General features: G+C 70.8%; 5 protein-coding genes across 5 annotated transcripts; 4 read left to right on the forward strand and 1 right to left on the reverse strand.

Moving 5' to 3' along the window:
• The first annotated feature begins 2,764 nt into the window (after positions 1-2,764).
• Positions 2,765-6,190, forward strand: ARF3 (ARF GTPase 3). The gene is given in 6 exon segments (XM_074807671.1): positions 2,765-2,897; positions 3,804-3,981; positions 4,119-4,229; positions 4,342-4,371; positions 4,374-4,465; positions 5,122-6,190. Coding segments are annotated over 5 exon segments (543 nt in total). The 5' UTR covers positions 2,765-2,897; positions 3,804-3,833; the 3' UTR covers positions 5,284-6,190.
• A 1,699-nt stretch (positions 6,191-7,889) lies between these two features.
• On the forward strand, positions 7,890-10,586 carry FKBP11 (FKBP prolyl isomerase 11). The gene is given in 8 exon segments (XM_074807506.1): positions 7,890-8,032; positions 8,410-8,475; positions 9,855-9,942; positions 10,063-10,096; positions 10,202-10,266; positions 10,347-10,465; positions 10,467-10,515; positions 10,518-10,586. Coding segments are annotated over 8 exon segments (591 nt in total). The 5' UTR covers positions 7,890-7,915; the 3' UTR covers positions 10,571-10,586.
• On the reverse strand, positions 10,561-15,610 carry DRC2 (dynein regulatory complex subunit 2). The gene is given in 12 exon segments (XM_074807505.1): positions 10,561-11,134; positions 11,270-11,425; positions 11,965-12,074; positions 12,077-12,182; positions 12,253-12,293; positions 12,296-12,449; positions 12,558-12,601; positions 12,604-12,695; positions 14,685-14,854; positions 14,931-15,098; positions 15,194-15,333; positions 15,580-15,610. Coding segments are annotated over 11 exon segments (1,437 nt in total). The 5' UTR covers positions 15,329-15,333; positions 15,580-15,610; the 3' UTR covers positions 10,561-10,873.
• A 273-nt stretch (positions 15,611-15,883) lies between these two features.
• On the forward strand, positions 15,884-18,261 carry RND1 (Rho family GTPase 1). Its single transcript, XM_074807507.1, is given in 7 exon segments — positions 15,884-16,043; positions 16,125-16,212; positions 17,434-17,543; positions 17,654-17,788; positions 17,869-17,887; positions 17,890-18,009; positions 18,012-18,261. Coding segments are annotated over 7 exon segments (693 nt in total). The 5' UTR covers positions 15,884-15,923; the 3' UTR covers positions 18,113-18,261.
• Positions 18,262-19,145: 884 nt separating this feature from the next.
• Positions 19,146-24,129, forward strand: DDX23 (DEAD-box helicase 23). The gene is given in 23 exon segments (XM_074807518.1): positions 19,146-19,704; positions 19,841-19,939; position 20,006; positions 20,104-20,199; positions 20,308-20,373; positions 20,536-20,674; positions 20,796-20,929; positions 21,003-21,115; positions 21,237-21,380; positions 21,571-21,796; positions 21,949-22,018; positions 22,021-22,093; positions 22,181-22,314; positions 22,317-22,357; positions 22,443-22,685; positions 22,830-22,851; positions 22,854-22,918; positions 22,920-22,981; positions 23,107-23,218; positions 23,410-23,491; positions 23,494-23,583; positions 23,657-23,815; positions 23,818-24,129. Coding segments are annotated over 23 exon segments (2,451 nt in total). The 5' UTR covers positions 19,146-19,486; the 3' UTR covers positions 23,880-24,129.
• The last annotated feature ends 50 nt before the right edge of the window (positions 24,130-24,179 follow it).

A 24,179-nucleotide genomic window follows, 5' to 3' on the forward strand; every position in this document is an offset into this window, starting at 1 on the left:
GCGGGGAGCGCCGGACGGGAGAACCGGCACCGGCAACCGGGCTGGAGACGGAGCCCCGGGGCGCCGCGTCGGGACTGCGGGGCCCGGCGCTCCCCGCCCGCTCCCCCGGAGCGCGGCGTCGGGGGCTCCGTGCCCGGTGCTCGGCGCTCCGTGCGCGGTACCCGGTGCCCGGTGCTCGGTGCTCCGTGCGCGGTACCCGGTGCCCGGTACCCGATGCTCAGCGCTCCCTGCGCGGTACCCGGTGCCGGTACTCGGTGCCGGTGCTCAACGCTCCGTGCGCGGTACCCGGTGACTCCCCGGGGAGGCGGCGCGGCTGGACTCGGCTCGGCGCGGCGGGTGCGCAGCGCTCAGCACCCGGGAGCATCTTCCAGCCCCTTCCCTCTTATAGGGGCGGCGCGGAGGGTCCCCATGGGCCGGTCCCGCCGAACGGGGCCTCCCCGCGTCCGCGCCCTAACAATGGGGAGCGGCGGGGCCGCGGCACCTCTTATGGGGCGGCCGAAGCGGCGGCGCCGGGCCTGTCCGTCACGGCCCGGATTAGCCCGGCGGGTGGCTGCGCCCCGGCCCCGTGCCCAGAGAGCGGCCGGGGGGCGTTGGGGGGGGCCCGGCTGCCGCCCCCCCGCCCTCCCCGCCCCGGCCCCGCCGCCCCGCGCACACGCTCTACCGGTACCGGGAGCCCGGCACGGCCCGGGACAGCTCCCGGTGCAAGGAGGAGGAGGAGGAAGAGGAGGAGGAGGAGGACCCGGAATAGTCCGGGACGGCCCGGGACAGCTCCGGGCGCACGGAGGGAGCGGGGGCCGGGGATAGCCCGGGATCTCCCGGGACAGCCCGGGGCGCACGGGGGAGTGGAGTGACGGGATCTCCCGGGATAGCCCCGGGCTCACGGGAGGGGCAGAGTCCCGGGACAACCCCGGAGCGCACAGGGGTCCCGGGACACCCGGGTTTTGGCGGGGGGGGGGGACACGACACACACGGGACACGACGGGGACGTGCAGCCGCCCGGGGAGCGGGACCGTGGCGGCTGCGCCGGTCGCCGGTGCCGGTCCGGAGCCCCCGGACCCCTCGCCCGTCCCGGTCCGTGCCCGGCGCGACGGGGCGACCGCGTCCTCTCGCCGCTCGGGGTCGGGATGTCCCGGGGTTGTCCCGGGCTGCGAACGGGGCCCGACCACCCGCCCTGCACCCCGGGCCCCCCGTGAACGTCCCCGTGGGCGCCCACGGTGTGTGCAACCCCCCCGTGGGTGCGACACGGCTCCCCCTGCCCCGGGGAGAGAGGGATGGAGGGATAGTGGGGGGGTGCCCGGGGTGGGGGGGGCGGCCTGGGGGTCCCCACGGCCAGAGCACGGTGATACGGGGGGGGGCGGTGCTGCCACACGTCTCGGTGGGGTCGAGGGTCTGTCCCCGCTGTCCCCCGGCGGGGCGGGGGGGGCTGTGAGCTGAGCCCCCCGTTGTGGCGGGGTGCGGGGGGGGGGGGGTCCGGGGGGTGTGTGTGGGGTGTAATCCCCCCGCGGCGGTTTCCCCGGACCAGTCATGCGGGGCCGGATTAGCCCCGCTCGCCCGTCACGGCCCGGGGCCGCCGCTCACGATTTCAATGCAAGGACGGACAAAGCCCCGGGCCGGCGGGGGGGGGCTCGCACCGGACACCCCCCAATCCTCCTCCCCCCCTCCCCCGGCCCCGGGGTCTCTGCTCCAGGACGGCGGCTCCCGCCCGCCCCCCCCCCCCCGGTTCCCGGCCGGGCCAGGCGGTGTCCGCGCCCTCGGGCCGCCGCCCCGTCGGGGCTCCCGGGGCTGAGGTCAGCGGCCGCGGGGAGGCCCCGGGGCGCGGCCGGGAGGGCCCTGCCCGGGGCCGTGCCACCAGCGGCGGGGCCCAAACACGGCCCCCCCAACCCCCCCCCGCTCCATCCCGGGATCCTCCCGGGGGTCCCCGCTCCCCTCGAACCCCCTGCCCGCTGCCCCTCCCGCCTCCCGCTGCCCCGCATCCCCCCCCCGTTCCGGTGCCCCGGTTGGTCCCCCCCCCCCCCCCCAATCCCCTCGGCGGCCCCGGCGGGGGGGGGGCGATGCTGGGTTTCCCCGCTGCCGGTCCCGGAGCGTCCGCGGGAGCCCGGCGGCGCGGAGCGGCTCCCGCAGCCGTCGAGGCGGCCGGTGCTGCCGGTGCCCCCGGGGGGGCCGCCCTTACCTACCTGCCCGGGGCGGGGGAGGGGACGGGGGGGGACCCGCGCGTCCTGTCCCGCCGCACCGAGCAGGGACGGACGGACGGACGCGGGGGACGGACGGACAGCGGGACGGCTGGGCGGATCGAGGGACGGGGAGGGGGGAGCCGGGGGTGCCCCACACCCGCTGCCTGCCCCTGCCTGGCCCGTGAGCACCGGCACGGCCCCGGTACCGCCGGTACCGCCCCGGACCGGGGCGGGGGGGCTCCAGCCTGGCCCGGGGGGCGCATCCCTGGGACCCCCGTGCGGTTATTGGGGTCCCCTGTCCCCTCCCCGGGCAGTGATTGGGGTCCTCGCCCCCCCCCCCCCCCCATCTTGAAGCACAGGGCAGCCCCCCCCGCCGTGCCCCCCTCCCGGACGGGGGGTGCTCATACCGTGGGGGTGCACCGGGACCCCCCCGCTCCCTCCCGGTGCAAACCCCCCCCCCCCGCACTGCTGCAGCCGCTGCCATGGAAACGGCTCACGGCTCTCGCGAGCTCCGCGCCCCCCCCCCCCCCCTCTCCGAGCGCGCCCCCGGGCCCGGTGCGGGGGGGGTGAGGGGGGGGGGGCGGGAAGCGGAGTCGGGGAGGGGGGGGGACGGGGACACCGGGCGCTCTCGCGAGATCGGCGCGATCGGGCCTCCGCTTCCGGCGGCGGGAGCGGTGCAGAGTCAGCTGCGGGCGGGGGGGCCACCGGCACCGGCACCGGCACCAGGTGCGGGGAGGGGGGGGCAGCACCGGGGCGGGGGGGGGCGGTCCGGGGCGCCGTGCATCGCCGGGTGCGCTGCACCGCGGGGGGGCGGCGGGGGCACCGCACCGGCGCTGGGGGGGGGGGTCTGCAGCGCGTTTGGGGGTGCACGGTGCATTGGGGGTGCGGAGCACCGGGGGGGGGGACATCGCAGCGGAGGCGGGGGGGGGGGTTGATGCGGTGCAGCGGGAGGGGCGCGGGGTCCGGGGGGGGCGGGCAGCGCCGGTGGGGCGGTGCGGCGTGCGGGGGCGGGGGGCGATGCGGCGGGGGGGGGCGGTGCAGCGCCGGGGAGGGGGGGGGGCGGCGATTTGGGGGTGCGCTGCAATCCGGGGTGGGGGGGAGCGGTGCGTTGGAGGGGCGCAGTGCGAGCGGGGATGGGGGGGGGGATAATGAATTCGGGGGGCGTCGCACCGAGGGGCTGCGCGGGGCGGGGGGGGGGCGGCCCGGGGGCGGGCGGCAGCCCACGGCCGGGAGGGGCGCGCTGCGGGGCGGGGCGGGGGGGCGCTGGGGGCCCCCCCGGCGGGGCGGTTGAAGGGCCGGGGGGGCCGCGCATGGACTGGGGGGGTGTAGGGGCTGTGCCCCCCCCCCCCCCCGGAGGAGAGCTGGGATCCGTGCCTCAGTTTCCCCCAGTGCAGAGCCCGGGCCTGTCCCCTTGTAGGGTGCAGCGCGGGGCGGGGGGGGCCCATATCCCCCCCAGAGCCCCCCCACATTGAGCTACACTACGTGCAGCCCCCGTGGAGCGCGTGGCCCCGTCCCTGAACCCCCCAGGATAGGGGGATCCCCGATCCCTGCAGCTTCCCGGAGCATGGGGGACCCGCCCCCAGTTCTTAGGGCCCCCCCCCCCGCCCCAGCGCCTGCCCCGTGCCCCCGCAGGATCTGGACGGAGCCAACGCTGCCGTCACCATGGGCAACATCTTCGGGAACCTGCTGAAGAGCCTCATCGGGAAGAAGGAGATGCGGATCCTGATGGTGGGGCTGGACGCCGCCGGCAAGACCACGATCCTCTACAAGCTGAAGCTGGGGGAGATCGTCACCACCATCCCCACCATCGGTGTGTGTGTGGCGGGGGGGGGGGCGTGTGGGGGGCACCAAACGGGCATTCCCCCCCCCTCCCCAGCAGGGCTCTCCTTAGGAGGGGGCTCGTGGCCCCGCGTGCCTCAGTTTCCCTCCGCCAGTGGCTCCTCGCAGGGTTCAACGTGGAGACAGTGGAGTACAAGAACATCAGCTTCACCGTGTGGGACGTGGGTGGGCAGGACAAGATCCGGCCCCTCTGGCGGCATTACTTCCAAAACACCCAGGGTAGGTGTGTCCCCCCCCCCTTCCCGAGGCTGTGGGGAGGGGACGGGGCTCGCCTGGGGAGGAAGGGGGGGCACCCTCAGCACCCCCAGCAGCGCCCGCTCGCCGTCGCCAGGGCTGATCTTCGTGGTGGACAGTAACGACCGGAGCGGGTGAACGAGGCGCGGGAGGAGCTCATGCGGATGCTGGCGGAGGACGAGCTGCGGGACGCCGTCCTCCTCGTCTTCGCCAACAAGCAGGTGGGTCTGGGGAGGGGCGGGGGAAGCCGTGGTGGGGGGCTGCGACCATCCCTGGGGTGTCAGGGCTGGGGAACGTGCCCATCCCTGGGGCGTTGGGGCTGGTGTCCCGCATCCCCAGGGCAGAGCCGTGTCCTCCCCGCGGCATCAGGGCGGGTGCCAGCCCCCGTGGCAGGATAACGCCCATCCCCGTGGCATCGGGGCTGGGCTTTAACACTCCCTCTGGCTGGACCGTGCCCATCCCCGCGGCGTTGGGGCTGGTGTCCCGCATCCCCAGGGCAGAGCCGTGTCCTCCCCGCAGCATCAGGGCGGGTGCCAGCCCCCGTGGCAGGATAGTGCCCATCCCTGTGGCATCGGGGCTGGTGCCTCACAGCCCCAGGAAGACCCGTGTCCCCCCCCTGCGGTATCAGGGCCGGTGCCAGCCCCCGCAGTGGGATAACGCCCATCCCCGTGGCATCGGGGCTGGGCTTTAACACTCCCTCTGGCTGGACCGTGCCCATCCCCGCGGCGTTGGGGCTGGTGTCCCGCATCCCCAGGGCAGAGCCGTGTCCTCCCCGTGGCCTCAGGGCTGGTGCCAGCCCCCCGCGGTGGGATAACGCCCATCCCCGCGGCGTCGGGGCACGGTGGGGGGCTGGCGCGTGACCCCGTCTCTGCCCTAGGACCTGCCCAACGCCATGAACGCGGCCGAGATCACGGACAAGCTGGGGCTCCACTCCCTGCGCCACCGTAACTGGTACATCCAGGCCACGTGTGCCACCAGCGGGGACGGGCTCTACGAGGGCCTCGACTGGCTCGCCAACCAGCTCAAGAACAAGAAGTGAGCGGGCGGCCGCCGGCCCCGGCCCCCCCCCCCTCCCCTCGCACCCCGGGGCTGTGCCAGGCCCCCCCGCCGCCCCCCCTCCCCGCCCCGGTTGGGTTTTTGCTTTCTTCTGGCACCGGTTGCTGTGGGGTTTTTCGCCTTTTTTTGGGGTCTCCTCGGTTCCCCTCGGATCTCGTGTGTGCGTGCGTGGAAATATAGCTCTATATAACGTATCTGGGGGGGCGGGGGCAGAGCCCCCCGGGGAGCGGGACAGGGGCTGGGGGCTGCCTCGGCACTGCCCTGCCCGGGGGGGCCATGCCAGGGCACCCCGTCCCCGTGCATGTCCCCGCACCCCTCGCCTTCCTCTGGACCAAATGTGGGGGCAGCGGGGCCGTGGGGGGGGGCATTTGGGACCATTCACACCTTCCCCTGTCCCCCCCCACCCCCCAACCACTCCAGGACACTCCCCCCTCCTGGCCCCACATGCCCCCCCCCCTCCTGGGGGTCCCACACGTCCCCAGCCCCCCATGTCACTTCGAGGCAGGTCTCCTCCCCGCAGCGCGACCCCCACGGGGCAGGGGGGGGGGGGCATGGGGCTGCCAGGACCCCCGCGGTCCCCCTGCCCATGCCCCCCCCCCCCACTCCAGCCCTGGCCGCCTGCACCCCAACCCATGCCAGCATAGTGATTGTATGTCCCTGCCCCTCATGGACGGACAGACGGACGGACGGACGGCCCCGTACTGTAACACCCCCCCCCCCCGCCCCCGGCACCGTATTTATACCCCTGGTCTGTGCTTGGTGTGACGTGTCGCTGCGGCTCTGCCCCGTCCGGGGACGTGTGTACTCGCCCCCCCCACCCCCCCACCCCGCGCCTGAGACGGTGGGTGACCCCCCGGCCCCCCCCTTGGATATTAAACATGTTTTATGTAGCGCTGCCCCACGGCTCTTCTTCCGCAGCCCCCCCCCCCCGGCGCGGGGGTCCCGCGGAGGGGACGGTGATGGACAAGCCCCGGGCTGGTTTTAATTAGAAAGAGCTTAGCGGGGTGAAGGGGGCTGGCGGGGGGGCGAGGGGGGGCTCCCCCCCTTCCCAGGCTCATCTTTAGGGGAATATTGGATGAAATGGTAAATCCCATTAGTGCTAATCCCAGCCGGGGCGTGGGGACGGTGCCAGCGCTGGGATGGGCGCGAGTGGGGCTCAGCCCCCCGCCCCCCCCCGTGGGCCAGGGGACCGGCTGAGTCCCGTTTGGGGCCAGCACTGCTGTCCCCATCCCCATGTCCCCTCGGGTCGGTGGCTGGGGGGGCTGTTGGCCCCCAGGACCCCCCCCACAGCGCCGGTGACACTGCGCCGGGGTGCGGCGCTGCCTGCCCGGACGTGGGGGGGTTGGATCGGGGGTGACCGGGGGTTCCCCGGTGGCCTGGTAGCCGCGGAGCCAGCACCGGCGTGTTCCCACCGGCCGGGCGGTGGCTTTGTCTGGCGGGGGCCAGCCCGGCGCTGACCCGGTGGCCCTAATCCCATTAGCCCCCGGCCCCCAGCCGCCAGCCCGGCTTCCCCACCTCTCGGCAACCGGGGCTGGTATGTGGGTGCACCCGTGGGGCCGGCGTGCCGATGCCGTCGTCCAGGAGCCGCACCGGGGCCTGCGCCAGCACCGCCACCAGCGGGGCCACCGCCGCCGCCAACGGGGCTACCACCGTCCATGGGGCCACCGCCGCCGGCACGGGGCGAGGGAGCCGGGCTACTTGCCATGTGCCAGTGTGACCCCCCCCCCGAGCCAGGGCTGCTCCCTGTGTTCCCGGCTCAGCGCTGGTGCCCCCCCCGGCCCCAGGCACGGGGCCATCGGGCTTTGGGGCAGGTTTGGTCCCGGCCCAGCCCCCCCAGGGCCCCTCGTGGGTGAGGGGCTCAGGTCCCCTTGTGCCCCACGGCGGGGGGGGGGGCTGGAGGGGTGTGGGGGTGCCAGGAGAAGGGATGCACCACTGGGTGCTGGAGAAGGGTGCTGGATCCGGGTGGGTGCTGGGGAGGGGTCCTGGACGCCGGTGGGTCCTGGGGGAGGTGTCCTCGACCCGGGTGGGTGCTGAGGAGGGGTCGTGGGTGCTGGAGGAGGGTCCTGGAGCCGGGTGGGTGCTGGGGAGGGGTCCTGGAGCCGGGTGGGTGCCGGTTTCTCCGGGCTTTGCTGCCGCCTGCTGGTACCGAGTCCCGGCAGCGCCGGGACAGCGGGTGCTGCACCCAGCCGGGACGAGCCCCCCCGCCTCAACCCGGACCGTCCCCCCCCCCCGGACCCCCCCATCCCCGCTCGGGGTGGGCAGGGGCGGCGGGCTCAGCCCGGGACCGCCGGGACAGTCCCCGGGGCAGCGGCGGGCGCCCGGTGCCAGCGCGGGCTCGGTGTCACCGGAGCGCGGACAGACGCGTGTCCCCGGGCAACCGAGGGGGTGGCCAGGCCCGGGAGGGAGACGGGGACCCCCCCACACACATCCCCGTGGGGGGCTCGGGGCAGCTCCAGCCCCCCCCCGACGGCGCGTTGCGTGTCCCGCGGAGCGGTCCCGGTGCCGGCGGGGGCGGTGCCGGGAGGGGGGGGCGGTGCCCGGGGAGCGCCCGGGGGCCGGACCGGGCCGGGGGGGGCGGTCCCGGTGCCGCCGCCGCCGCCGCCGCCAGCCCGGCCATGCCGCCCCCCGCCGCGCTGCTGTTGCTGGCGCTGCTGCTGCCGCCGCCGCCGCCCGCCCGCGCCACCGAGAGCGAAACCGAAACCGGCGCCCGGGGGCTGCGGCTGGAGACACTCGTGAGCCCCCCCGGGGGCGGAGGGGGGGGAGCGGGGACCCCCGGCGGCCCCCTTGGACGGGGAGCTGGGACCGGACGGGGCGGGGGGGGGGGGGGGGGGATCGGCGGCGCGGCGGGGGGACGGGGCAGCGGCGGGACGCTGTTGTCCGGGGGGGTGCGGGGGGGGCACCGGGGAGGCCGGCCTGGGCGGGGGACACACGGGGGTAACGAGAGGACCGGGCTGCGGAGGTGGGGGGGAAGCGGGGGGCCCGGGACTACGGCGGGTCTGGGGCGGGAGCGGGGAGTCCGGCTCACGGGGGACCTGTGGGCACGGGGGGGGGCGTGGACCCCGAGGCGCGGGGGGTCCCGTCGCGGCCCCCCCGTGACCCCCCGTTGCAGGTGGCCCCCCCCGAGGGCTGCACGGAGCTGTCGGCGCCGGGGGACACGGTGCACATCCACTACACGGTGCGGGGCGGGAGGAACACGTCAGCACTGCGCGGCGGGGCGGGGCGGCACCGGCGGGGGCGGCACCGGCCGGCGGGGGGCCCGGGGCGGCTGCGGGGCGGGCGTGGGGCTGGGACGGGGGGTGTACTGGGGCGGGCGTGGGGGTGACACTGGGGTGGGCATGGGGGTGGCACTGGGGTCGTACTGGGGCGAGCGTGGGGGTGACACTGGGATGGGCAATGGGAGTGACACTGGGATGGTGTGAGGGTGGCACTGGGGTCATACTGGGGCGGGCGTGGGGATGGCACTGGGGTGGGCATGGGGGTGGCACTGGGGTCGTACTGGGGTGGGCATGGGATGGCACTGGGATGGCATGGGGGTGACACTGGGGTCGTACTGGGACAGGCATGGGGGTGGCACTGGGATGGCGTGAGGGTGGCACTGGGGTCATACTGGGGTGGGCATAGGGATGGCACTGGGATGGCACCAGGGTGGCTCTGGGGCGGGACGTGGGATGGCACTGGGGTGGGCATGGGGGTAGCACTGGGGTCGTACTGGGACAGACGTGGGGGTGGCACTGGGATGGCATGGGGGTGACACTGGGGTCGTACTGGGGCGGGCGTGGGGATGGCACTGGGGTCGTACTGGGACAGACGTGGGGTGGCACCGGGGTGGTCATGGGGGTGACACTGGGGTCGTACTGGGGCGGGCATGGGGGTGGCACTGGGATGGCATGGGGGTGACACTGGGGTCGTACTGGGGCGGGCGTGGGGATGGCACTGGGGTCGTACTGGGACAGACGTTGGGGGTGGCACCGGGGTGGTCATGGGGTGACACTGGGGTCGTACTGGGGCGGGCATGGGGGTGGCACTGGGATGGCATGGGGGTGACACTGGGGTCGTACTGGGGCGGGCGTGGGGATGGCACTGGGGTGGGCATGGGGGTGGCACTGGGGTCGTACTGGGGTGGGCATGGGGGTGGCACGACTGGGATGGCATGGGGGTGACACTGAGGTCGTACTGGACAGCCGTGGGGGTGGCACTGGGGTGGGCAATGGGGTGACACTGGGATGGCATGAGGGTGGCACTGGGGTCATACTGGGTGGGCATGGGGATGGCACTGGGATGGCACCGGGGTGGGCATGGGGGTGGCACTGGGATCATACTGGGGTGAGCACTGGGGTGGCACCCGGCTGGGCATGGGGGTGGCACCAGTGTGTCACACTGGGACAGGCACAGTGACAGCCCCGGGATGGGCCCTGGGTGGCACCAGGACTGGACCAGCATGGGGGGGCACTGGGACCAGCACAGGAATGGCTCTGGCGCGGGGTGGGGGGGGGGGCAGTGGTAGCGGGGACAGCGCCGGGGTCCCCGGGGGTGACGGTGCCGGTGTCCCCGCAGGGCAGCCTGGAAGATGGGCGCATCATCGACACCTCGCTGAGCCGGGACCCGCTCCAGGTGGAGCTGGGCAAGCGCCAAGTCATCCCCGGTGAGCCGGGGGAGGGGGGGGTGTCACCGGGACACCGGGAGGGGGGGGACCACTGGGGGGGGTCCCAGCGGGCTGCCCCGGCTGGCCCCGCTCACCCTGCCCCCCCCCCCCTCCCCACAGGCCTGGAGCAGAGTCTGCTGGACATGTGTGTGGGGTAAGCGGGGCGTTGGGGTGAGGGATATGGGGGCGCAGAGGCCCCTCCCCGTCCCCCCCCCCCCCCAGTTTGGGCACCGACGCTGACGTTCTCTCGCCGCGGCAGGGAGAAGCGAAGAGCCATCATCCCCCCTCAGCTGGCCTATGGCAAGCGCGGTCCCCCCCCACCATCCAGGTGAGCGCAGCCCTCCGGGGGGGTCCCCGCCAGCCCCCCCGCGGCCCCCGCTCACTGTCTGTGTGTCCGTCCCCCCCCCCAGGTGACGCGGTGCTGCGGTTCGAGGTGGAACTGGTGGCTTTGTCGCGGGCCAGTTACTGGCAGAAGGTGGTGAACGAGGTGTTGCCGCTGCTGTGCCTGGGGCTGGTGCCGGCGCTTGCTGGGGCTCATCGGGTACCACCTCTACCGCAAGGCCAGCAGCCCCCGCCCTCCAAGAAAAAATTGAAGGAGGAGAAGAGGAACAAAACCAAAAAGAAATAAAATATTTTTTTTTTTCCCTCGGCAGCTCCACGGCTGCGCTGTCTGGCTCTGGGGGGCAGCAGGGGGGCAGCGGGAGGGGCTGTGCACCCCCAAAAAAGCTCCCTGCTCGCTTCCGAGGTGACAGACCCACCTCTGCTCAGTGGGTCGCAGAAATAACACCCCAGGCACATTTTGGGGCAGAATTTAGCTCTTTTATGGCATCTCTGCGGTGTCCCCAGGCCTGGTCTGCAAGGGGGGGGTCCTCAGCTGGCACTGGCGGAGCCGGGGATGGGGTCTGGGTGGGTGTCGGGGTGCACGGCGCCCTCATAACCTCGTGCACGTGTCGCCCCCCCACCCAGCGCGGGGCCGATCCCTGGGGCTGCAGCTCTTGGGGTGGCCGGCAAGGAGCTGGGGGGGGGGCGCGTGGAACACCGAGATCCCCCCCAGGTACTGCCGGAGCAGCTCCCGCAGGCGCCGGTTCCTCCGGCTCAGGGCCGCCCGCTGCCGCGCCAGCGCCAGCTCCTCCAGCTTGGCCTTGTTGAACCGCTGCCAGAAACGCTCCAGCCCCACGTAGTCCCCCAGGGCCTGGCGAGAGGCGAGGAGGAAGGTGAGGGGGGGTCCCCAGCTTGCCCACCCACCAGCTGGGGGGTCCCCAAGGCCGGATCCTGACCCTCGCTCCCCCGCGGCAGCGTCCGGGACCCCCCCGCGCTGCCTCCTCACCCGGGCCAGGGGCTCAGTGGGTGGCTCCTCCAGGACTCGCCGGGCATCTCGCTGCTCCTCCTCCTCCTCCAGCGAGGAAGGGTAGAACGGCAGCACCTTCTCCTCCTCCGACTCCAGCCTGCGGCACAGCTCGGCCAGGCGCAGGATGCGCTGGGCCTGGGGGGAGCAACGCGAGTGAGGGCAGGGCAGGAGGGGATGGGGGCACCCCCCAATGTTCCCCCTGCCCCCCCCCGGTGCTCCCCCTGCCCTCACAGTGCTCCCCCAATACTTCCCCTGCCCCCCCAGTGCTCTTCTGCCCTCACAGTGCTCCTCCTGCCCCCCCAGTGCTTCCCCTACCCCCCCCAATGCTCCCCCTGCCCCCCCGGTGCTCCCCCTGCCCTCACAGTGCTCCTCCTGCCCCCCCAGTGCTTCCCCTACCCCCCCAATGCTCCCCCTGCCCCCCCGGTGCTCCCCCTGCCCTCACAGTGCTCCTCCTGCCCCCCCAGTGCTTCCCTGCCCCCCCGATGCTCCCCCAGCCCCCTCAATGCTCTCCCAGCCCCCCAATGCTCCATCTGCCCCCCCAGTGCTCCCCCAGCCCCCTCAATGCTCCCCCAGCCCCCCTGGTGCTCCTCTTGCCCTCCCAGTGCTCGCCCTGCCCCCCCAATGCTCCCCCTTGCCCCCCCAGTTCTCCCCTGCCCACGGGCTGCCGGTCTCACCTTCTCCACCACCCGCGCCAGCGCCGTCAGGGCAGCGTTGCTCTGCGCGGTGAGCTGGGCCAGGCTGCCGTGGGCCTTAGCCCTGGCCTGGTTCATCTCGGATTTGAGCTCCTGAGCCTCCTGAGGGCCTTTTCCTTCTCCTCCCGCCCGCGCCGGTTCTGCTCCTCGCTCTCCCGGAGGTGAGCCGCGATCCGGCCCTTGGTGGCTGTGACCGAGTCCTGGGGACAGGTGACACGTGAGCAGCGGGACGGGGGAGACCCCGCAGCCGCCCCTGCGCCCTTCCAAAACCTGGAGCTTTTGCAGCTTTTTGGCCTGTTTCTCCATCTCCTGGAGCTCTTCTTGTCCTTCTCCTTCAGCACCTCAAAAGCCACCTTCTGGTGCTTGGTGGCCTCCGTGTAGCTCTGCACGGCCCGCTGGAACTGCTCCCAGAGCACCTCGGCCCTCCCCTCCAGCTGCAGGCGGCTGTGCTGCTTCTCCTGCAGGCTCTGGGGACAGACACAGCGCGGGTGACCCGTCACCTCCCAAACCTCGCTCTGCGCCCTGCTCACCAGCCCTAAAAGGCTCCTCGCCGCTTCCCCCCCCCTGCCCCGTGCCTTGTTTTTGATGTCATCCCAGGCGCTCTGGAAATTCAGCGTGGCTCGTGGTTGTTCTCGGCGTGATCCCGCTCTGCGGCCAGCGCCACGTCCCGCAGGTAGCGGCTTTCTCGCTCGTGCTGCTCGAGGATGGTCCTTCTGCAGAAAACACAGGAAGCTGCTGCCAGAGGGGAGCTGCGGTGCTCCACAGAATCCCAGAACCATCGAGGTTGGAAAAGCCCTTGAAGCTCCTCCAGCCCAACCATGAACCTCCCGCTGACCGTTCCCAACTCCACCAGATCCCTCAGCGCTGGCTCAACCCGACTCTTCAACCCCTCCAGGGATGGGGACTCCCCCCCTGCCCTGGGCAGCCCATTCCAACGCCCAACAGCCCCTTCTGCAAAGAAATCCTTCCGAAGAGCCAGTCTGACCCTGCCCTGGCGCAGCTTGAGGCCATTCCCTCTTGGCCTGCCGCTGGCTCCTTGGCTCAAGAGACTCCTCCCCCCTCTCTGCACCCTCCTTTCAGGGAGTTGCAGAGGGCCAGGAGGTCTCCCCTCAGCCTCCTCTTCTCCACACTAAACCCCCCCAGTTCCCTCAGCCGCTCCCCATCAGACCTGTGCTCCAGACCCTGCACCAGCTCCGTTGCCCTTCTCTGGACACGCTCGAGTCACTCAAGGGCCTTTTTGAGTGAGGGGCCCAAAACTGAACCCACTCATCGAGGGGCGGCCTCACCAGTGCCGAGCCCAGGGGGCAGATCCCTTCCCTGTCCCTGCTGGCCACGCTGGGTGCTGGTACAACCAGGCTGTGAGAGGGCTCAGCACCCGCACAGGAGAGCCAGCGTGTTACTGATTTGTTATTAATTTGAGCTGATTTTAATTATTTTTTGGTGATTTGGATTTAAATAAGGAATAATTTAGAGTAACTACACAGCTAGTTATGCTGCTACAAAGTCCTGTTTAAAGTCCAGGCTGAGGACATGCAGACTAGAGATAACCACTAACTACATTTCTAAACAAAGAGTAAGTCTGGTGACGAGGTACCATCGTTAGTGTGTTCAGTCAGGACAATTTATTGCCCTGTAGACCAGGTGTTCTAAAAGTGACATTGTGAAAGGGCCTCGAAGCATGTTAAAATCTCAATGTGAGCCAAAAATCCTTGGGTCAAGGGTATCAGAGGGTCTTTTATGTCAGTAGCCTGTGGTGGCCGCAAAAGCAGCTCCACGACCCATTTCAGGACTCAAGTGTGCATGAGCGGAAAGAGGTGGGAATAAGCAAATGAGTTACAGGAATTAACATGTTTATGTATGACAGCTCGATTAATATCACAGAGTCACTCAGGTTGGAAAAGCCCCTCGGGGTCAGCAAGTCCAACCCTCAGCCCAACTCTGCAAAGTTCTCCCCTACCCCACATCCCCCCACAGCTCATCCAAACGGCCCTTAAACCCCCCCAGGGGTGGGGACTCCACCCCCTCCCTGGGCAGCCTGTTCCACTCTCTGACCACTCTGGCGGGGAAACATTTTTCCCTCCTGTCCAGCCTGACCCTCCCCTGTTGCAGTTTCAAGCCGTTTCCTCTCGTTCTGTCACTAATTCCCTGGGAGCAGAGACCAGCCCCAACCTCTCCACAACGTCCTTTCAGGGAGCTGCAGAGAGTGATGAGGTCTCCCTCCCCTTCTCCTCCTCACACTGAACAGCCCCAGCTCCTTCCATCGCTCCTCACAGGATTTATTCTCCAGGCCCTTCCCCAGCCTCGTTGCCCTCCTCTGCCCTCGCTCCAGCCCCTCGAGATCTCTCTGGGATTGAGGTGCCCAAAACTGGACACAACCCTCCAGGTGTGGCCTCACCAGTGCAGAGCACAGGGGGACTGTCACCTCCCTGCTTCTGCTGGCCACACTGGTGCTGGTACAAGCCAGGATGCCGTTGGCTTTCTTGGCCACCTGGGCACATGCTGGCTCCTGTGTTACCATACTCTATATAATCAGCGTGCTACACGAGTCAGGTGTGCGTTGTTGGTGAGGACAACTCCTCTGCGCACCTGGCCGTTAAAGGAGCGTCTGCTTATCTACATCAAATTGGGGTTGATAAGTTCTTTTATCCCATTTTGCCGACAAGCAGGTGCCACTGCTCCCCCTCAGCCTCCAACTCCCGTACCTCTCACCCTCGAACTCCATGCGCAGGGCCTGCAGCTGGGCGCCGTATCCCTCCTCCAGGCACCTCAGGCGGCAGCGCTGGAGCTGCAGCAGCCGGTCGATGTTGTGCAAGTGGCTGCGCAGGGCCCGGGCGTGCTGCTCCTCCGCCTCCTCCAGGTCTGTGACCAGGGACTGCGGAGGATGAGGGGGGGTCACGGGTGGGCCCTGGTTCTGCCCGCACCCCCCTCCCGGTCAGCCCCGCGCCCACCTCGATGACGCCGTCCTTGCAGTCCATCACCCGCGCGAAGGTCTGGCTGAGGATCTCGATGTCCCGGTGCAGGGCCTTGGCCTTGGCGTCCCGCAGCACCGCCCGCCACCGCGTGCGCAGCTCGTGGAGGTTCAGGGTGCTGCTGCGCTCCTCCTTGGCCAGCTTGTCCTGCGCGGGGGCCGTGAGCGGCGCGGAGGGGGACAGGGGCCGGGAGGTGTGTGGGAAACACGCTGCCAGGCCCCCCCTCAGCCCCCCCCCCGCACCTTTAGGAAGCGGGTGAGCATCTCCCCCTTTCTCTTGGCCGCCTCCTCCTCGGCCAGCGCTTGGCTCTGCAGCAGCAGGACCTCGTCCTCTGCCGCCATGGGAGCTGCTGCCCGCGGGCGACGCTTGTCCGGCATGGCGGCTGGGCCCGGGCACACGGTGTGAGAGGTGGGGGCGATGCCCGGGGTCCCCGCCGCGACCCCTCCGGGCCCCCCCCAGGCCCTGGCCCCCCCTGCCCACCCCTGTCTCCTCCAACTGGGGTCCCCTCAGGCTCCCCCACACTTTGGGGTACCCCCAGGCCCCCTGGCCCCCGCACCCCTCCGGTCCCCGCCCCTCGGCGCCCCCTCCCGCACCACGGGGCTGCCGCCCCCCCCCCTCATCCCGGTACCGGTTTCCCCCAACACCCCCGGGCCCAGCGGCCGGCGTCCCACCGGTCTCCTAGCAACCGACACTTCCGGTTAGGCCCGGGGGCAGAGCGCCACTTCCGGCCGCAGACAGACAGGCGCCCCCTGGCCCGGAGGAGCGGCCCCGCACCCGAGAGGGCGGGCCCCGGCAGTCCCCCGCTTCCTCGCCATTGGCCGGCGAGCCGGGAGCCGCCGCGGCGATTGGCGGACGAGCGCCGCCGTGGGGGGCTTTGCGTCGGCGGGGTATATAAGGACGCTGCGGCGGCGGGGCCGCAGGGCCGGCGGGCGGGCGGGCGCCGGGAGGGGCGCGCTCTGCGCTGCCGCCGCCATGCGGGAGCGGAGGCCGGTACCGGCCGCCCCGGCCCGCTGTAAGCTGGTGCTGGTGGGCGACGTGCAGTGCGGCAAGACGGCCATGCTGCAGGTGCTGGCCAAGGACTGCTACCCCGAGGTAAGCCGGCACCGGGAACCGGCACCGAGCACCGGGAACCGGCAGCGGGACCGGGCGCTGACGCTCTCGGTGCCGTTGCAGACGTACGTGCCCACCGTGTTTGAGAACTACACGGCGTGTCTGGCCAGCGAGGAGCAGCGGGTGGAGCTGAGCCTCTGGGACACCTCCGGTACCGGGGGCGGGCGGGGGGGGGGAAGGTGCATGCACGGGGGTGGTGGTGAGGGGGGACATCCCTCCGGTACCGGGGGGTGCAGCGGGGGCGGGGGCAGCCCTGGCCCCGGTGGGGGGTGATGGGGGGAAAGGTGGTTTTGGGGTTCAGGGGGTTGGGGGGTGGGTGGCAGGCCTGGGGTTTGGGGGGGCTGCAGTAGAGCGAGCCCTGCAGTGGGGTCCCTGCGGGGGGGGGGGGGGGGGCGGCTCGGTGGCCGCAGTGGGGACACCTGGGGGGGCTGGTTCAGGGTGGGGGGACACGGTGGGGCCGGGGGGGCACAGGGGGGGACCCTGGCTGCCGGGGAGTCCCTGGGGACTGGCCCCGTGGGGAGGGCACAGACAGGTTGGGGGGGGACACACAGGGCTGAACCCCTTCCTAGAGGGGTGCCCCGCACCGGTGGGAGCCCCCCGAGTAGGGTGGGGGGTGCTGGGGCCCCTGCGCCCTCCCTGCGGGGCTGCCTGCAAGTTGGGGGGGGGGGTAACGGGGCGTCCTGGTATTGCCCCTCCCCTGGGCACCCCCAAAGGGTTGGGGGGGCCGGGGCAGCCCTGCCCTGGTGCTGCAGTGTCCCCCCCGTCAGAGGGGGGGTCCCCGCCACCCGCGGTCCCCGCGTTGCTATGGCGATGCGCTGGCGCAGCCTCTTTGCTATTCCGCGCACGGAGCGTCTGGGCTGCAAAACCCCTCCGAGGCCCTTTGGGGTCGGGGGGTGGCGATGGGGGAGGGGGGGGGGGGCACCCCGACCACCCCCACACCCAGAGGGGGCACCCCACTGCCCCCGCACCCCCCACAGCACCGCCTCCTCCCGCAGTCCCCAGGGCGCTGCTGCTGGCCCCGGCTCCCTGGGGACCCTGTGGGGGTGGCAGCCCCCCCTCCTCTGTGTCCCAGCTGCCCCCCCACACCCCCCCCTGCCCGCTGGTGGGGCTCCCAACATGGAGGGTGGTGGGGGGGGTGCGGCTCTTACATAAACACCGCGGGATCCATTTCCCGCTGCCTCGTTAGGGATGATGGCGATGTTAATGGCTTGCGGGGAGCGGAGGTGGCATTTGGGGGGGGGGTGTGTGCTACAGCTGTGTGCCCCCCACCCCAAGCAGAAGGGGGGCTGTGTCCCTTTGCAAGCACCTCCTGCCTAGGGGCCTGAGTCCCTTGGGGGGGGGCTCTGTGCAATGACACCCCCTTTTCTCCCAGGTTCTCCCTACTACGACAACGTGCGTCCCCTCTGCTACAGCGACTCGGACGCCGTCCTGCTCTGCTTCGACATCAGCCGCCCCGAAACCCTGGACAGTGCGTCCAAGAAGGTGAGGGGGTGGGTGCGAAGCTCCTTCGGAGGTGGTGGTGGGGGGGGGTGGGGAAAACGGTTTGGGGGTCCCCTCGCACTGACGGCGGCTCCGTGCCCCCCACCCCGCAGTGGAAGACGGAGATCCTGGACTATTGCCCCAACACGCGGGTGCTGCTCATCGGCTGCAAGACGGACCTACGGACGGACCTGAGCACCCTGATGGAGCTCTCCCACCAGAAGCAGGCACCCATCTCCTACGAGCAGGTCGGGGGGGGGGGTTTGGGGGGGAAGGGGGGGTGGTGTTTGGGGGTGCCACGCCGGTCTGACGCGGGGTTGGGTTGCAGGGCTGCGCGGCGGCCAGGCAGCTGGAGCCGAGAGTTACCTGGAGTGTTCGGCCTTTACCTCGGAGAAGAGCGTCCACAGCATCTTCCGGACCGTGTCCGGCATCTGCCTCAGCAAAGCCCCCCCGCAGCCCCCAAGAGCTCCCCCCGCAGCCTCTCCAAGAGACTCCTGCACCTGCCCAGCCGCTCCGAGCTCATCTCTTCCGCCTTCAAGAAAGAAAAAGCAAAAAGCTGCTCTGTCATGTGAAGGGGGGGGACAGGAAAGCCCCCCGCCCCCCCTGCCCTCCCCACAAAGTTCCCAGTCCCCCTGAGTCCCCAGGGGTGGGGGGCTGGGCAGGGCCACAGAGCCCCCCCCAAGGAGGATGGGGTGCCTGCTGCCCTCCCATCGCACCGCTCCCCCCCCCTGCCAGCCCCCAGCCTGGGGGCAGCCCCCATGGAGCTGCCATGGGTGGGGGGGCCAGGGGGGGTGTTCAACAGCTGCTCCCCAACCCTGGGGGGGGCTCATCCATGGACTCATCTTTTTTTTTTTTTTTTTTCTTCCCCTCCTGCCTGCCCCATCCCTCATCTGCTGCTTGGCCCGGGGACCCTGGCAGGGAGGGGGGTGCGGGGGGGGGGACGGACTGTTTTATGGACTGTCTTGGGGGGGGTGGGGGGTGTCTCTGTTCCATGGTCAGTGTTATTAAAAAGCTTATTTATTATCGGAAATATAACACACACCCACGTGCAGCGGGTGCCTGGTCCTGTCTTTGGGGGGGAGGATCCTGTTTTGGGGAGGGGGGGTTGGGGTTCATCCTGGGCAGTGTCCCTCCTGTGTCCCTGGGGAGGGGTGACAGTGCCACTGATCACCCGTGGGTGGCGATGCAGAGGCCAAAGTCCCGGGGGTGGGGGGGCTCGTGCTGTTGGGGGACCCTGGGGCCCCCCAAAAGGGCCTCCCCGGGCCCTCCAATTGGGGAATGGGGGGGTGTTAATGTGGGTGTGGGGTGCGCAGGGCCCTGGGGGCAGTGGCGGGGGGGGGGGGGGGTGGTGTTATTGCGGGGATCTGGGGGTGCACGGGGGTCAGGCGTGCTGCGCGGCGGAAGGATCCGCGACACGCAGCGGTAGTGCGGTCCCGCGGCAGCAGGCGCGAGGGCTGCCGGGAGTTGTAGTCCGGCGCGGGGGCGGCCTCGCCTTCCCGGCGTCCTCCGCGGCGCCCGGCGGACATGGCGGCGGCGGCGGGGCGGCGCTGAGGCCTGGGCCTGCGGCGGCGGCGGTGAGCGCGGCCCGGGGGGGGGCGCCGGGCGGCGGCGGGGGTTGGGCTCTCCGCAGGAAGGCCCGGGGGGGCTGGAGGACCCCGTCACCGCGTCAGCGGGCTGCACCCCAGCACCGGACACCCGGGGCAGGGCCTGGATCCGCGGGTCCCTCAGCCCTGCCCGGGTCTCCGCAGCTCCCCCAGGCCCTCCCCGGGTTCCTCAGCGCTGCCCGCTCCATCCCCCGGGTCCCTCAGAACCTCCCCGAGTCTCCGCAGCTACCCCAGGGCCCTCCCCGCGTCCCCCGGCACCTTCCCCCCGGTTCCCCGACCCTCCCCACTCCCTGCCGGGGTTCCCCCCGCCGGTCCCCGCCCCGTCTGACCCTCTCCCCGCAGATGGCCGGAGAACTGGCAGACAAGAAGGACCGGGACGCGTCCCCCGCCAAGGAGGAGAGGAAGCGCTCCCGCTCCCCGGACAGGGACCGGGACCGGGAGCGGGAGCGGGAGCGGGACCGTAAGGGCTCCCCCTCCAAGGACAGGAAGCGGCACCGGTCCCGGGACAGGCGACGAGGCAGCCGGTCACGGTCCCGCTCCCGGTCCAAGTCGACAGAGAGGTGAGGGGTGTTCCAAGGGGCTCCCCAGTTTTTTCGGGAAGAGCTCCCCCGCTCTCCCGTGTCTGTAACGGCCCCGCGAAGGGGCGGGGGCAGGTGGTCGGGCTGGGGCCGTGCCGTGACTGCCCCCGTTCCGCAGGGATCGCCGGCACAAGGAGCGCGACCGGGACCGGAACAAGAAGGACCGGGACCGGGAGAAAGATGGGCACCGGCGGGACAAGGACAGGAAGCGATCGAGGTGAGCCCCCTCTCTTTTCGGGGTGTCCCTGCGTTCCTGTAAGCACCCCAGGACTGTTCCCTGTAGCGTTGTCCAGGGTGAGAGGGGGATTCCCCCGGTCGGTGGGGACGGGGTGACCCTGGGGCTGCGTTCGGTGCCTGATTCCTCTTTATTTTGCTGGGAAGCTTGTCCCCGAGCAGGGCAAGGACTCAAAGTCCCGGAAGGAGCGGGACTCGCGGAAAGCAGAGGAGGAGGAGGAGAATGCCCTGAAGAAGGAGAAGGTGAGGAGGGAGTGGAGGGGGCTTGGCTGGAATGACTCCTGGGGGGGTCACTGCTGAGGCAAAAGGCCCCCCTTGGGGGCTACTAATGGTCCGGCCCCACGTTCGCAGGCCCAGCCGCTCTCCTTGGAGGAGCTGCTGGCTAAGAAGAAGGCTGAAGAGGAGGCAGAAGCCAAGGTAGGAGCAGGAGCTTCCTCCCTGCGTCGGGGCTCTCCCGTGCGGTGGGTGGCTGTGACGGGATGGGTGTTTGAGGGGGGGCGGGTCCTGTCCTAGGGCAGCCCCAGCAGTGAGGGGGTCGCAGCCAGGCCCGGTCTGAGCCTTCCCCTCTCCCCGTCCCAGCCCAAGTTCCTGTCCAAGGCGGAGCGGGAGGCCGAGGCCTTGCGTCGGCGGCAGCAGGAGGTGGAGGAGCGGCAGCGGCTGCTGGAGGAGGAGAGGAAGAAGAGGAAGCAGTTCCAGGAGATGGGGAGGAAGATGCTAGGTAAGGTGGAGTCCCCACTGCGGTCTGGCTGGCTGCGAGGGGCTGGGGCAGGACCCCCTGGAGCCCCCAGCCCTTGCGGGGGGTGTGTGTTTGGCTCTGAGACCCTTCCCCTGCTCCCCAGAAGACCCCCAGGAGCGTGAGCGCAGGGAGCGCCGCGAGCGCATGGAGCGGGAGACCAACGGCACGGAGGATGAGGAGGGCAGGCAGAAGATCCGGGAGGAGAAAGACAAGAGCAAAGAGCTCCACGCCATCAAGGTAGGGCTGGGGCGATGGTGGGGGGCCGGGGGGAGCCTGTGTTCCCTCCCCACTGATCCTTTCCTGCCCGCAGGAGCGTTACCTGGGAGGAGTGAAGAAGCGGAGACGCACGCGGCACCTGAACGACCGCAAGTTCGTCTTTGAGTGGGACGCGTCGGAAGACACCTCCATCGACTACAACCCCCTGTGAGTCCGGGGGGTGCCCCTAGGGCTGGGGGTGCCCCTGGAGGCTTCCCTGGGGCTGGGAGTGACCCTGGGGGTGCGGGGCAGCCCCAGCCCTGCCCGTGACGCTCCTGTCCTGCTCCAGGTACAAGGAACGGCACCAAGTGCAGCTGCTGGGCCGGGGCTTCATCGCGGGGATCGACCTGAAGCAGCAGAAGCGGGAACAGTCGCGTTTCTACGGGGACCTGATGGAGAAGAGGCGAACGCTGGAGGAGAAGGAGCAGGAGGAGTGAGAGCGCTGGCGGGGAGCTGGGAGGGGGCCGAGGGGCGTTTGGGGTGCTGGCGGCCTCTTCCTGGCTGGGGTGCGGAGCTAGGGGGTGGCTCTGGGCTGCGGCCCGGCCCTTGGAGGGGTGGCAGGAGGATCCCAGCTCCCCGGAGGCTCGGTGTGAGCCCTGTCCCCTTCCTCACCCCCCACCCAGGGCCCGGCTGCGGAAGCTGCGGAAGAAGGAGGCGAAGCAGCGCTGGGACGACCGACACTGGTCCCAGAAGAAGCTGGACGAGATGACAGACAGGGACTGGCGCATTTTCCGTGAGGATTACAGCATCACCACCAAGGGGGGCAAGATCCCCAACCCCATCCGCTCCTGGAAGGACTCCTCCCTGCCCCCCCACATCCTGGAGGTCATCGACAAGTGCGGCTACAAGGTGGGCAACGGGGAGGGGGGGCTGCTGCCCGCAGAGGGCGCTGGCCCTCAGCAGGGCTGGGTGGAGAGGAGGAGAGTTGGATTTGGGGTCAGGCCTTTGTTGGGGGTGAGGAGGGGAAGTTCTGCTCCCAAACCTGTCGCTGCCCTCGCCAGGAGCCCACCCCCATCCAGCGCCAGGCGATCCCCATCGGGCTGCAGAACCGCGACATCATCGGCGTGGCCGAGACGGCAGCGGCAAAACGGCGGCTTTCCTGATCCCGCTGCTGGTGTGGATCACCACCCTGCCCAAGATCGACCGGTGCGTGGGGCGGGGGACGCTGGGGGGAGGCAGGGTGCAGAACATGGCCCTGTGGGGGTGACACGGCCGCGTCCTGCCGCCCCGCAGGATTGAGGAGTCGGACCAGGGTCCCTATGCCATCATCCTGGCCCCCACCCGCGAGCTGGCGCAGCAGATCGAGGAGGAAACCATCAAATTTGGGAAACCTCTGGGCATCCGCACGGTGGCCGTGATCGGAGGCATCTCCGCGAGGACCAAGGCTTCCGCCTTCGCATGGGCTGCGAGGTGGGTGTTAACCCCCGCGGCGGGGTGGTGCCTGGGGGGAACAGTTTAGCCCCAAACCGCAGCCACCAACCCCTCCCCTCTCCAGATCGTCATCGCCACGCCCGGGCGTCTCATCGACGTGCTGGAAAACCGGTACCTGGTGCTGAGCCGCTGCACCTACGTGGTGCTGGACGAGGCGGATCGCATGATCGACATGGGCTTCGAGCCCGACGTCCAGAAGATCCTGGAGCACATGCCCGTCACCAACCAAAAACCCGACACCGACGAGGCCGAGGACCCCGAGAAGATGTTGGCCAACTTTGAATCGGGGAAGCACAAGTACAGGCAGGTGGGTGCGGGCAGGAGGAGGCCCTGGGGGGGGGGTGAGTTGTGGGTGCTCCTGTGACATGAAGGGACAACCCGGAGCCGAGGGAGTGGCAGCTGCCGTTCCTCCCCCCCAGGGGATGTTGCTGAGGGCCCCGTTTTCTCGCAGACCGTCATGTTCACGGCCACCATGCACCAGCGGTGGAGCGCCTGGCCCGCAGCTACCTCCGGCGGCCGGCCGTGGTCTACATCGGCTCCCGCAGGCAAACCCCACGAGCGGGTGGAGCAGAAAGTCTTCCTCATGTCGGAGTCGGAGAAGAGGTGCGGAGGGGCAGGGTGGAGCGGGGAGGCCGACTCTCATGGGGTGCTCTAGGGTGTTTCGGGGTGAGGGGGCTGCTGCGGGCCACCTCAGCCTCTCCTTGCCCAACTGGCCCCTTCCCCAACAGGAAGAAGCTGTTGGCCATCCTGGAGCAGGGCTTCGACCCGCCCATCATCATCTTTGTCAACCAGAAGAAGGGTTGCGACGTGCTGGCGAAGTCTCTGAGAAGATGGGGGTGAGTCGGGGCCGGCCTGGAGCCCCTCGACTTCGGCTGGGGTGGGTGGGGGTCACCCTGAGCCCCTTGAACCCCCATCCCCATGGGTGGGGGGCACCCTGAGCCCCTTGCACCCCCATCCCCGTGGGTGGGGACCCCACGACGTGGCTCCGGGTACCTCTGTCCCCGCGATTAACCCCCCTCCTCGTCCCGCAGTACAACGCCTGCACCCTGCACGGCGGCAAAGGCCAGGAGCAGCGTGAGTTTGCCCTCTCCAACCTGAAGGCTGGGGCCAAGGACATCTGGTGGCCACGGACGTGGCCGGCCGCGGCATCGACATCCACGACGTCTCCATGGTCGTCAACTACGACATGGCCAAGAACATCGAGGGTGAGTCGGGGGGCAGCGGGGGGTACCCGGCCCTGGCGCCGAGGCCCTGCCTGACCCCCCCGCCCCCCTCCAGATTACATCCACCGCATCGGGCGGACGGGCCGAGCGGGGAAGAGCGGCGTCGCCATCACCTTCCTCACCAAGGAGGATTCCACCGTCTTCTACGACCTGAAACAGGCCATCCTGGAGAGCCCCGTGTCCTCCTGCCCGCCCGAGCTGGCCAACCACCCCGACGCCAGCACAAGCCCGGCACCATCCTCACCAAGAAGCGGCGGGAGGAAACCATCTTCGCTTGAGGTCCCGGGGCCGGTGTCCCCGTCTCGGTCACCCCTTTGGGGACAACGGGACCAGCGGGGGCTGCCGGGACTGTTCTGGTCGCTCCTTCCCCAGCCCCCAGCGCAGCCAGGACTGCCACCAGCACAGACTGTCCCAAAACGTCCCCCCAGTCCCCTCCTCGCCTTTCCCCCGGCCCGGTGGCTGTTTGGGGGCAGATTCGGTGTCGCGGGTGGGTTTTTAGGCCGGGCTGTCCCTGGAGCCGCCGTCACTTTGTCCCTTTTTTTAGCTGAAAGTCCAGGCCGCAGGAATAAACCCGCAGC

This window comes from Strix aluco, chromosome 27 (genome assembly GCF_031877795.1).
Source record: "Strix aluco isolate bStrAlu1 chromosome 27, bStrAlu1.hap1, whole genome shotgun sequence".
Lineage (NCBI taxonomy): Eukaryota > Metazoa > Chordata > Aves > Strigiformes > Strigidae > Strix > Strix aluco.